This window comes from Brachionichthys hirsutus, chromosome 3, assembly GCF_040956055.1.
Source record: "Brachionichthys hirsutus isolate HB-005 chromosome 3, CSIRO-AGI_Bhir_v1, whole genome shotgun sequence".
NCBI classification, from domain to species: Eukaryota; Metazoa; Chordata; class Actinopteri; order Lophiiformes; family Brachionichthyidae; genus Brachionichthys; species Brachionichthys hirsutus.
In genome coordinates, this window is record NC_090899.1 from 4,320,614 (window position 1) to 4,334,068 (window position 13,455).

Sequence of the window (13,455 nt, forward strand, 5' to 3'; positions counted from 1 at the left end):
TTGTCAGAAAGACTGTCTGGGATGTTCTACATGCTAATGGTGCTAATGCTGCCCATCCATGAAGCAGCAGGTGCGTGGACAGCAGCTTCCCATGTAGCTCAGGCTGTTTGCCCGTTCATCCCCACTTTATCTCTGATCAAAGCACTTCATTTCAACGACCCCCCCCCCCCCCCCATTCCCACACCAACACCACCTTCTGTTGTCCTCCTCCTCCTCCATCTCCCCCCCTCCACCATCTCCTATCATAATTTGACTGATGATTACACTTGTCACTCAAGGCAGTATGTGGCCAATTAGGAAGGGGGGTGGGGGGGGGGGGGGGCAGGAAATTTGAGTTACAACTTTTCATCACTTCTCCCACTCAGGTGGGCTTTTTACTTCTTAGCTGTGGGAGAAACAAATATTCATTGCTGTTCAATTTTCCTTAAGAGACTTCAGACAGACTGAAGAGCCACTCTTTGATGCTCTGTCCTTGTCTCACACTTTCTTGGCCACTTCAGTGTGTCTCCATGTTCCAGGGTAATCACAGGCTCATTTAAAGTCACTTTTGTACACTACCTCTGACTGGTGGTTAATAGTGCGACCGCACTATGCTTTTTATGGGCCTTAATGTGTCCTACAGACACTTTGGCAACCGGGCTGCTGCTGCCAAAGATGCCGCAAGAGTGAGGGACAGAGGAATCAAGGCAGAGAGGAAGAACAGGACATAGGAGGACAATAGCCGTGGTAACTTAACCAGGCTGGCCAAATTGGGACAAAAGAGGATGAAAGAGGAGGGAGGGAGTGGGACGGGCACGGCAAAATGGACAGAACATGAGAGCGTCAAAAGAAAGGGGAGCGAGAGGTCACATAAGTCACTCCTTTAGCACCTCCTCTCCAACCTCCTCCCTCGTCCCCTTTACAAGCTAACAAAGGGACAGAGGGGAGCAGCCCTTGTACAGAAGGAGGAGGGGTCGCCCACCTCCCTTTCTTTTTTGCCCCTTAATATTTAGAGAAAACCAGTTATTAATGGTGTTAATGATGGATGCCGGTAGAAATAAGAGCCAGCTGGAAAACAATTGGGAGAAAATGGGGTTGCGTCAAAATCTTTAAGTACTGATTCGGCAAATAAAATTAAAAATAAGAAAAAATCTATTTAAAAAAACAATTTTTTGGAGTTGCAAATCAACTAATATTAACTTTAGCTAACACTTGAATATTTTTTATATCCTGGCAATACACACTTACGCACTACGCACTTACAACAGAAAGAATGAAGGAGAAAGAGATTGCACAAGGTAATGGGGGGGGAGAAGAGGTGGTGGCGTACAACAGATTAATTTCAGAACAGAGTGCTCCTGCCAAGAGAAGGATGGAGTGCAGGAAGGATAGAGGGGGTAAAGAGAGAGAGAAAATGTCTAGAGGAGCAGAAGAAGAGGGAGATTAAACATGCATTCAACTCCCTCAAAGGACTGCACTGCTTTTGGAGATTCCCCATTGTGGATGTATGTGTGTGTGTGTTTGTGTGTGTGTGTGTGTGTGGAAACACTCCAGAGGATGTGGCATAGCTTCTAACAGACATGTCCGTTGCCTCGGCCACAAACCCGGCCGGTATAAGCACCGTCTCATCCTCGCTCCGAAGGACAGCAGTGAAACCCCAAAGGTTAATAGGACCCCTTCATTACCATAAATCGTATCAGCTAAATGAAATGGAGAGAAAGACCCCTGATTGAGTCGCACGCTCCTCTGGGCTAAGGGGAGAAACCCAATCAAACCCCTGGATTTTATTGGTCTTTTTTTATTATCTAAATGTACTGGCACATGAGCAGGGTGGCAGAGGTGACCGCCTTTGACAATCAACAATCGCAGCGACTGCTGAGAACGCGTCGCCGGTCCGTTTACAAGACGGCGGTCATCTCTGCAAATAAGATAGTCCAGTCCGATGAGTCCGACCAGGGGAACGGAAAGGCTCCTTTGTGCTTGTGGTTTCAATAAATCAGGCAATCTTGAGAGGAAAAACAAATCTACAATCAACTAATCAAGCGTTCGATACGGTCCCGCAGGAGTCCTGGGGCTTGTTTTGACTGTCTTGTTTGATGCAGCTGATTGGCGGCATGTGGCGAAGCCCACGCCGTCCCTCATCACGGCCGGACCGCCACTGACCGAGCGTCCGCAGTCAGGGTGTAACAGAATGTTCCCTGTGTGGAGGTCAAGTACGAGTCGGTTCACAGTGTGTGCATTATGTGTGTTATTGGAAGAGAGAGAGAGAGAGGGAAGCACTGAGAGGGGTTCAAATCAATACCCAGAATGGAGTCGGGTGCTTTGTGTGTGTTTATTCCTGCTGATGTGTTGATTAACTGCTCCGGCGCACACACCCCATCCACCCCTCTTTGTGCATGTGCTCCAGGTGATGGGTCTGATTAGGTAGCCTTTTCACCTAACCTCTGATTAGGAATAACGCTGGGCTGTAATTTCAGTGGACACAGAACCCAAGTGCACACAATTATTCTACAGCGTGTGAGTCTGTGCACGTGCCGCTCGGTGTGTGTGTGTGTGTGTGAGCACAAGTCCAATGCTGTAGTGCGTAGCAAACACAAGAATAACATATGTTCATGTGAATTCTACTTAACATGTTCTTCAGAAGATATTAGCATGATCTCTTGGTAGCGCCTGTGTGTGTTTAAAAACATACGTGCAAAGGTCACTGTGTGGTGACGGCGCTTTGTGTGTCTGTGTGTGGTCACGGTTATTAATACGCTAATGGCTGATGACGATGTTCTCTGCGTGTATGTGTGCCCCCCCTCTTCCCCAGGAGAAACCACTCACTGTTGCTAATGAGCTGTGGGACCTGCTCAGCATTAATACTACATTAGTTTCCACTAAAACACACACACACACACATAAACGCACAGATGCTATATATAAATGCAGCCTACTGACGCACACGTGTGCAAATGCATAAAAAGGGTAAACAATTCATAGGATTACAGACATTGCTATGACACAAACACAGACTTTTAGGTTTACACATTTGGATTTGCTTGGGTTCATCTAAAACCATGTAACAGGTTTAGTTTTTAAACGTATGACTTTAAACAGAAAATTGTCACTTTAAATTATGACAAATGCATGCGATCAAATGCTCCGGTGTGATTTAAGATCATCGTAAATACTAATTATTATTGTTGGCATGCCAGACGATATCATTACTATCCTATTATTGTCTTTATGTAATTTAAAATGATCTTAAAGTAGGTTTTTGCAGGCTGCCTCATCACGTAAGGGAACGACGTCACTGCTGCATCTCCTCTGAGCCTCATCGCATGGTGAAACTGTGCCGGGCGTATCTGCGTGAGCCTAAATAGCCAAACCCATTAGCTCCTAAAGCATTCTGCATCAGCGTGCTGCGTTCACAACCCTGTGGCTGGTTCATATATACGGCAATCTAATTCCACTACCACAGGGAGAAGAGAGGAGGGAGAGAGAATTGTATTTTGACAGAGAGCAGGAGGGAGTGGGGGGGGGGGGAGGGAAGAAGAGGAGAGAGAGAGGGCTACAGAGAAGGAGCAAGGTAGCTTAATGCAATAAAGCATGTAGTATTGACATCTTTCTCGTGTCTATTGATTCCCCATTATGTTGCTAACAAACCCAGGTTGACATTTTGTCATTTGCAATCATGTTAACACTGCCACTTGCACGCTCCCCTCTGTAAAACGATCCATACCTACACATTAGTTTGCACGTGTGCTCACGTTTGTGCACGCACACACACACACACACATATGTGCGCTCTCTCTTTCTGCAAATACACACCAGCCATAGATGACATGTGTCAGGGCCCGACACACGTCCAGAAATGAGAGACCCAGGACATTTTATTGGACAAGACTGCTTGAAATAAAAATGATCTGTGTGTATGATCGGGAAAAGTTACAGGAAACATAAATGACTGTTCTGGTCTTAAATTCAGAACCAGGAGTGTAGACAGTCGAACATCTGAGCTCTGTGTGTGTGTGTGTGTGTGTGTGAGTTCGATGCGAATGGTAAGAGATGCTGATTAATGGTGCGTGTCAAAGGGTGCATAGCTGAGATGAACTGAATCTAGGTGTTTGTGTTGGGGAGCCGGGGGGAGCGAGGGAAAAGCAGCCTCCAGTCTCCTTGATGTCCTATCGTATCATATCATTTCCAGCCCAGTGCTGTGTGGGAAACCTGTGGTTTCTCCTCTATGTCCCATTAAACTTTCATACACCAGTTAATGCTGATGGCTTCACAAACCACTTTGCTCCACGCACACACACACATCGTTGGCAGGGCAGCGGCCCTGACCCGCGCCTTCGCAGACACCATGCCATTAAAAATAGAACAATACCTGGATCTGTTGGAGCGGCTCGCTATCCAGGTGGAAAACGGCCTAGCGTGTTTGCTTTATGCTATATGATGATCCATCTTGTTTGATGACTGCGCGCTGGTGTGCCTGTGTGTGTGTGCGCGCGCTCAGGGTGCCGTGCATGAGCACTTGAGGCTTGTCGTAACACGAAAAGAGAAAAGGGAAAAGAGAGATCGAGGCGAGGTTCAGTTAAACACTCCTGCTGCGACCCCTGACCCTGAATAGAGCTCTAACTCAAAGGAATCGAGACGCTCCCTCCAGCCAAAGAGGGGAGTTAACGGAGCGCCCGAGTCAAGAGCTCTACAGCTCCTTTAAAGAGCCTCCGTGTGGAGTATTCAAATGTTCCGTGTGAACTTCCAGACGGGGTTGAGAGAGCGCAGATCGGTGCTGTGAGGAGGCAATGTCCGAACAAGAGCACATTTTTACCCACGACACCTCTGCACCTCTGTGGGTCTACGATTCTGTGACTTCTTTGTGTGTCTTTGTTGTGTGTTAATGCACAACAACAACAACAAAAGAGTGCCGATGCGTTTCAGGCCCACGATGCTAAAGTGACCCTGCAAACCTTCTGTTGACACTCTGAGTTTTGAAAAGGACAGAACATTCTCCTGCGCTATAATGGGCTGAATCAGCATACTATTGTAAATCACGGTTATCCCAGCATCGACGGCGTCCAGCGGCCGGCGTACGAATCCCATCCGTTCGCCTGCTCATCCAGATGCCGGCCCCGGCCCGGGACACCGCAGCGTAATGGCTCATCTGCGGTTTACTCGCACCTCTCAAGCTCAAACCGGGTTTTTACTCTCCCTCCTCGTTTTTCACTCTGTCATCTACTCTTACTCTCACCGACTTCTCTCTCTCTCTCTTCCTCCCGCTCTCCCTTTCCACATTTTAAAAAAAAATCTCATTCTGACATTCGCCATTTTTCAAGGTGTGGAGCACAAACCCCCCCCACCCGCCCCGGCCCCCTGCTCCTGTGCCTCTTCCTCCCTCCGACCCCTCTCCCCTCTCTTCTGAGTGCATATCTCTAGAGATATGGTGTGAAACAGGTCCCTCTCATCTCTCTACACTTCTTTTCCCTCCCCATCCATCACATATTCTTTCGCTATCACACGCCGTGCACTGTTGACTGAGCATGTGGGGTAAGGGCGAATCCTGGCATCTCTGAAACCAAATGGGCTCGAACTGATCTGGAAATGAGAGGGGAGCTGGGAGGGAAGGGGAGGGGAGCGCCTGGCCCTTTAAGAGCCCATCCAAAGCGCACGCCAGTCACATTTGCGCACCATCACGCCCAGACACGCAAGTTGCTGAATATCTATGCATTAATAACTTCAACACTGAAGGGCATCAGATAAAAGCCAGTTGGCTCGACATCGTATTTACCCTCGTTGTTCCACTAAACTCTGCAGTCCTTCATTGTGCGCATGCATGGAGGACAGTAAACACATTAGAGCCGGCGCGTCCTTCCAATCTAAGAAGCAGTGGGGGGGTGGGGGGTGAACAGGGCTTGGCAGCTGTTGCACGTCTCAGAAAAACGTCCAAGCTGTACTGAGCTGCAGCTTTGTCACGGTGACACAGTGAAGCCAGTCTGGATGCTCCGACCATGCGCGCTTCTATTCCGCTTCAGCGCAGATAAAACGCAGACGGCGCCCCAGCAGGCACCCCCCCCCCCCCCTCCCTGACTCCACACATGCCTTCTGCCCTTACGTTTTCCACCGTGCAGCCATGGGACAGATGTATAGTTACTGGAAGTATCTTCCCAACAGTGTTTACAGGGCAAGAACGTCAGAGCAAAAGCAATCACAGGAGAGTGAATGAGAGGAGAACGTGCGAAGCGCAAAAACCCTCACGCTAATTGCCTTCAAGAAAAGAATAAGCCACAATTTTGCAACAGTATTAATCGAAACGCGCGCACGGCGTTGAGTGTCTCCCCTCTCACGCGTCGGTACTCGGCGCACCTCTCTCCTTCTCTCTCCCCCTCTCCCTGCCTCCACCGGCCCAGGAATCGATCTCCACAGGATCGATAAGCTGCCATGAATATTCCCTGCCTGCCGAGAGTCTAGTTGGGGAGAGACGGAGGCTGATGCTCAGGCGCAGGCAGCGGAGGAGAGGGGAAGGATGGAGACGGAGACGGGAGGAAAAATACTCGGAGAAACGAACACATATAGGCGGCGCGGGAATCAACCAACACGCGCGAGTGGAGCGGTGGCGCGTCGTGCCACAGAATGGACGGAGAAAACAACGGACATATTACGCACTGGGAATCCACGACGCGCTCGGAAAAGCATCAAAAGCAAGGACTCCGTTTTTAAGCCTTACGAAAGGAGCCGAAGGAGTGTGTGCGGTGCGCGCGCGTGTAGGTGTGTGTGTGTGTGTGTGTGTGTGTGTGTGTGTGTGCGCGCCAGCCAGCTCTCCTCCCCGCTGCAAAGTGCATCGGCACCGAGCAAGGCGGGGCGGCTCTGACCGACACGGAGGACGTCTTACCGGAGCCGGAGCCGGAGCGCAGAGCCGGGGGGGCCTTGAGACGCCAGGCGCTGAGGTCAGGAGCCGTTCTCTGAAACACGAACGGCACCGGCAACGGAACAAACATGGTCTTCCTCCGGGTTCTCGTGGTGACGCGAATAATCTGAGAGGAGAACTGTAATAATAAACTCTGTCCTCTTCAGGAGCTTCTGTATCTTCTCTGGTATAGACAGCTTCTTTTAGGGGGGGGTATTTGGTTTATATTTAAGGTGAGCTCACACCGTTCTCCCACAGCCGCGCGCACTTCTTATTCACACGCGTGTGGAGTTTTTGGTTTCAATGTGCATAGAGCGCGTCCAGGATGGGCCCTTGGGTGCAGCGGTTAGCGCAGAGTCCAGACTGACACACAGACGGACAGACGGGAGATCAGACCTGTTGCGTTAGTTTGAACATAAAAGGCTCTGCGTCACCTGACTGTAATCAGCGCACCTGTGCCTCTCTACCTTTGCGCCGCTGACGCGTTCTCCTTGAGTAAACATATGAGCGGATGTGTTTCACCCTCTCCGGTAACGTTTTCCTATGAAAGGCATGAGAAAACGGCCACTCAGAGCTTCCTCCCGGTAGCACCACCGGGCGGGTTTGTAGCTTTGGTATCCGCGGTAGAAACAGAAAGTCTTGTTTCTGTTGCGCGCTCTTTGGTTGGGTCTGTTGTCTTTGGTCTCTCTCTGGGCTGCCGCTCCTCTCTTCTGTGCATGGAGGCTGCAAGACGTTCATCCGCTCGCCCGGAGCAGCGGATCGCGGGCAGAACGGGTCAATAGATAATAATAATAGGAATAATAATAAAATAGGAATAAAAAAAAAAGAGTGGCGCCACGCACACGCGAAACACAACGCGCGCGCGCACGCTTCGGCCCTGACGCTCCTCCCTCGCGCCGTGTCACAAGGCAGTAATTAAAACGCAATCAATCGATAGATAAATAATGTTTAAAAAAAAAAAAAAAAACACGACAACACAAACCAGCGGAAATAAGAACGCGTCTAGAATCCGGTGGTCTCCCGTTTTAGCGGAACACTTGCCTATCTCCGTCCATCCGTCTGTTTGTCTTTTTTTTTTGTCTGTCTGTCTGTCTGTCCCCGTTTTTTATTTGGGAACCCCAACAGCTCATTCGACCCGGCTCCCTCCAGGATTCTAGCGATCTGCCGCTGGGCTGGCCGCAACATTGAGGCGAGAGGACCGGCTACTCCTCACGCACACACCCCCCCCCCCCCCCGCACCCCCCTCCCTCCTTACTCCCACCAACCCACCCCCATCTCCCTCGTTTTCACTACCGCTGCAAAAGGTATCCTGTATTGATTTTCTGAACCCCCCCCCCGCCTCCCCGCCTCGCCTATACCGGTTATAATGATGGCACCGGTGATCAGTGCATTACCATCGGCCTGTTTGGAAAGTGATGAAGATGAGAATCCAAGGATGCCTATACCAGCCAGGGCATCCAGCGCGCGTGCACGCTGTTACCTCATTAGTGCGGTTCTTAATTAGCCCCTCCCGCCCTGACGGGGGCGCGTCATTAGTTTATTCAGATGTAAAGAGCGGCCGCTGCTGTTCCACACGAGAAAGAAGAAGCTGATAGAATCTTGAATTTCTCTCTCTCTCGAGAGTTGCAAATTTATTTTTTATAATAAAAGCACCGTTTTCCTAAGTTTGCGTTTCAAACACGCACATTTAAAGTCAGCATGTACCAGACGGCCTCCACGACGCGCCTCCTGCCCTTTCATAGCCCGTGTACATGCCAGCATCAGTCAACGCCGGCCGCTTACACACCAGATTATTGTCGATATAGATTTTTAAATAGAAAAATCTATATCTTAAACATCGCAGCTCAATACGAGCAAATCAATGAGAGTGAGCGAGCACTCGCCGCTCCTACTGACCCTGAAAGCCTCATTCCGAGGGACAGTTGTTTACCCTGTAATTAGGAATGTTTTAATTGAAATTACCCATAAATAACTGACTCAACACCAGCCTTGTCATTTTCTCCGTCATCACCAGGCAGCCATGCTATCAAGAAATGTACAAATGCACATTAAACTGGCATATTCTTAATTATGAAAAATGTGTCATCTCCTGTAGTAGACAAGCAGCTTTTATTGTCCCTCTCCCTCTGCTTCACGTATGACAGATGACATCCGTGCAGGGTCCAATGAGAGAGAGAGACACACAGAGAGAGAGAGAGAGAGAGAGAGAGAGAGAGAGAGAGAGAGAGAGAGAGAGGGGGGGAAGAATTAAGGGAGACAGCGGAGAGTGATGGAAGGAGAGAAGAAAGCTGATGGAAAGGAGCAAGTTGCAGGAAAAAAGGAGAGAAAGAAGGTGAAGAAAGAGGAAGGGAGAAGTGACGAGTTGTCCTTCAAAGACCCCCTTCCATCCACAGAGGGATCCATGTGCGCGCCCCCCCCCCCCCCTTTCCCTCCTCCCTACACTCCTTCCAGACAAAAGCAATTATTTCTTGTAGAATGTAGTGTGGTTCTGTGCGTATGTGGAAGAGAGGGATGGAGGGAGGGTGTGTAAGATTGAAGGAGGGGAAAATAAGATGGTGTTGGTGGGGTAGAGGAGGAGGCACACACCTACAGCATCCATCCTTTCGTCCTCCACACATTCTTCGAGGCAAACACTCCTTTTTACTCTAAACTCAGCCACAAAGGCAGCAAAACAGAACTTGGAACTCACATGCATAAAAAAAACACGCCCGATCAAAACACATGAACTAAAAGGTGAATTAGGTGTGGGATTTACTTTAGCGTCATCATCCAAATAAGATGTGAGACCTTTTAAGGTGGAACCAAACTCATCTTTTTCCTCCTCCTCTGACTGTCTGATTTTTTTTTTCTCTCATGAGTCAACAGACAAAACGCATCGTCTCTGATAGCTGGTGATGACACCCTCATTTATATTGGATTGTGTCCATCTGTCTGTCTGTGCCTGGGACCGTCTTCCTCAGTGCGCTTCTTGCTTGCCCGGCTCCTGTCGGGCCCCTGCAGCGAAACGGCTTCTACAGATTCACTCCCCAGGGACCTGGAGAGACCCATGGGTCCGGCGAGAGAGAGGGAGAGACACAGGGGGGGCGGCACTCCAGCCAATAACCTCCACTGGACCACTCTCATCAGGGGCCCACAAGGTCCTGATTGTCCACCTCCCTCCCTATCAAGCCTCCCAATTCAAAAAGAGATATAGATGTTCCATTGTTTTCTGGGCTATTTTCCCCCTGCTGTATCAAAAAAAATTATTACAAAATTCTCTTCCCCCCCCCCTCCTTTGCTCTCTTTTAATAGCAAAGAAGAACTACTGTAATAGATGTACTTTAGGGATGATTATACTGTATGTACAACAACACAGACAGACATTAAAAACACATATCTCTACAGGAGTGCCTTTTCTAAATCTGTATTTTTTTTAAACTACATTATGTTGTTTCAAATTAAAATAGTAATACCGTTCTAACAGAGAGCCTTAAAACATTTCTTGAACATGCATCTATGCTGTGAATTCTGGCATCTAAAATCATTTGTTATTTTGAAATGTAGGAAAATTTTACAATGTCAATGTGGATCTTTTTTTTTTAGAAAAGGAACTAAATTATATTTTAATTTGCTAAAAATAGAAAATACAAGGTTCTTTAAAGGATAGAAATAATGTCAGTATATTAAGCGGGGATGATTTTTTTAAAACTAAACCTTAAACAAAGTCTTTAAAGTTTGACATACAACTGCTGCAACCTTCAGAGTCATCTGAAAATCATCTTTACTCAGAGGACACAAGCAGGATTGGGAGCAACAGGATTTGCAATTTAAAATGTTAAAATCCACAAATATCTATTATGGTTAATTGATGGATAAAGTTTGGTAAAGCAAGAATGTATGGTTTGCTAGATATACTACTAAAAAGATCACTCATTACAGTCTGGTAAAATAACGTTTTGATGCACTAAAGTATTGGCAGAAAATATAAAATATCAAAAGGGACGTTTACATAATTTGGTTGGTTTGGTAAAGCTGCAATATGAAGTTGGCTAGATATCTTCCAATATTCAGACTCACCTTAAAAACCACGTCTTCATGGAAGCAATAAAAATAAACCTTTTCTGGTCTGGGAGATAAAAAGTTAACAACACAACTGGGTTTTTTTGTAAACAACAATATATTTATTGTACTTTATACTTATTTTATATTCACATCAGTTACTCAACAATGATCACATGCAATTCAAATGAATAAAATGTGATCAAATGAAAGCAACGATGTTAAACTCCCAACCTGAATGCGCTCTTTTTTTTGCAGACGGTGGGGGCATGGATTTTAGCTCCTGATCTAGTTACGAACAAATCTAGTTGCCAAAAATAATTGATTACATACTTCAACTCAACACAATTGTTTTCCATGTCATGTGCTGTAGGTCAGGATGTGGAATGAAATATTTATCCAATCAGGAAGAGCCAGAAGTATCCTCAGGCTATACATTAGTCATAATGTGGGCTATGCATTAGTCATATATATTATTGCACTCCTGGTAATTGCCTGTTATTCAGTCTGAATGACTGATTTGACTGAATGAAAACATGAATGCTGAACAAACGTGTTATTTTTATTGTGCGTGTGTGTGTGTGTGTTAGAGCGAGAGAGAGCTCCTACAGTTGTCTATTGTGCACCTGTCTTAGTGTGTGTGTGTGTGTGTGTTTTCCCGTGTGACCCAGCTCATCGGCGGGCGTTCGCATCCATGTCATGGTGGTAGTTAAATAGCGATGTCATGTTGACAAACGAGCTGGTTGAATTAAATTCTCACTCATCAATAACGCCGTCGGTCGGCAATCAATAGCAGCCAACAGCGGCGTTACTGGCTCTGTCAGCCTAACAAGGGCCTATTAGAATGGACAACGCTCTCTTGCTGTCTCCCCATCCCATCTCAACCCTGCAGCACGAAGGGCCAACGCACAGTTCTCATATCCGCTCTACACACACACACACACACACACACACACACACACACACCTACACACACACCAACAAATCGCCGCAAAATGCAATATTCACACTGAGCCATGCTCTGACATGATGTATAGATTTGTCAAGATAATATGGATATGATGCATGGGCTTTTATGAGGTTTGTTTGTTGGTGTCTTTGCGTGTGTGTGTGTGTGTGTGTGTGTGTGTGACTGGATAAGTATTGTTTGTGCATCGTGTTTTGTGGCAACGTTTTTGCAGGCTTTGGTTCCCAACCACAGAGTTCAGATCCAACCAACATTCAATCAATCCAACAGGACACACATGCAGTAGAGAAAAAAATGAAATGTGTGTTTAGGTGTGTGTGTGTGTGTGTGTGTGTGTGTGTGTGTTGGGACCACTTAGCCACAGTCCACAGAAGAAATAAAAGAACCAAATGCACAACAAGAGTAGAGTTTTTTTCTCCAAGCCAGGAAGCAGGGTCGGTGTGCCCTCTAAACCAGAATGTTAATTTAGTCATGGATGACGTGCATAAAGCTTCTGCGCAAAGTTTAATCTTCTTTAAATCTGTCAAAGTCAAAAGTAACGGCAGTAAATAATGTGTCTATTCAGTATAACCGCTATATAAATATAAACATAATGTGAAATAAACCACGAGAGGGCTGAAAACAGCTTTGATTAAACAGATTTGATTTTGACCTTTCCACTGCAGCCTGTAAAGATTTAGATAAAGATGGCATCAACAGCAAGATCAAGATATCAATCAATCAATCAATAGAGACAAAACGATCACCCCCCCCCCCCCCCCCCCCCCTCAGGTAGCCTCAGAACGAGCCGTTTTTACCGCAAACGCTCCAAAGTCCTGCCCAACAAACTCACACTGGCAAAAACCTGAGTGAATGATAAAACTAACATTCTGACACACGCTTACATTCATGGACGTAAACACAGAGAGCGACAATAGCAGAAGACGGACATATTCACATACAGCCATGTCCTCTCCTATCTCTTCCTTTCACTCCATGCATCCCTCAACTTTTCCTTCTTTTCTGTAGCGTACAAGCAGCTGATCCAGCTAAAGATCTTCTTCTTTCTGTATTCCCTGTACTTTTTTTTTTTTATTAGTTTTTATTAACTTTGCCGCCTTCTCTTCGTCAGCACTCTCAATAATCAATGCTGATATATTGCCAATATCCAGCTCTGTCCCTCGTGCCATCTTTCACCGAGGCTCTGTTATTGGGGAAGATTGACCCTATAATAATAATATTTATTATAGATATTTATTATCTGGGTTTGTGGCTATAGAGTCCCACTGCCCAAAACTTACACGCCTGCAAACTCACAGACACAAACACACAAATAAGAGCACGCACGTACACACTGTGCCTCCGGGGCTCTTTAATTTGCCCTGGTAAGACCAGCCGATTATTCCCCACACAGATAGTGTATGTAGGGTTATCAGCAGTGGTAGCGTGCAGTGGCCATAACCGTCCATGTATTCACTAAGCATTACAGAGTCCCCTGCGCCTTGGTGTGTGCGTGTTTGAGTGTGCGTTCAGAGCCTCATATCCACCTATGGCAGCCTGCCGTTGCTCACCAGTGTTTAGGAGCCAAAGCAAGGTTGATGGGAGG

General features: G+C 47.0%; 1 protein-coding gene across 1 annotated transcript in view; it reads right to left on the reverse strand.

The window, feature by feature from the left end:
- pou2f2b (POU class 2 homeobox 2b) overlaps nucleotides 1-6,956 on the reverse strand; it is a 31,799-nt gene extending 24,843 nt beyond the window's left edge. The window contains exon 1 of the mRNA XM_068758685.1: nucleotides 6,857-6,956. Coding sequence (XP_068614786.1) covers nucleotides 6,857-6,956 — 100 coding nt within the window. The remainder of the gene's footprint in view (nucleotides 1-6,856) is intronic.
- Between the last annotated feature and the right edge of the window lie 6,499 nt (nucleotides 6,957-13,455).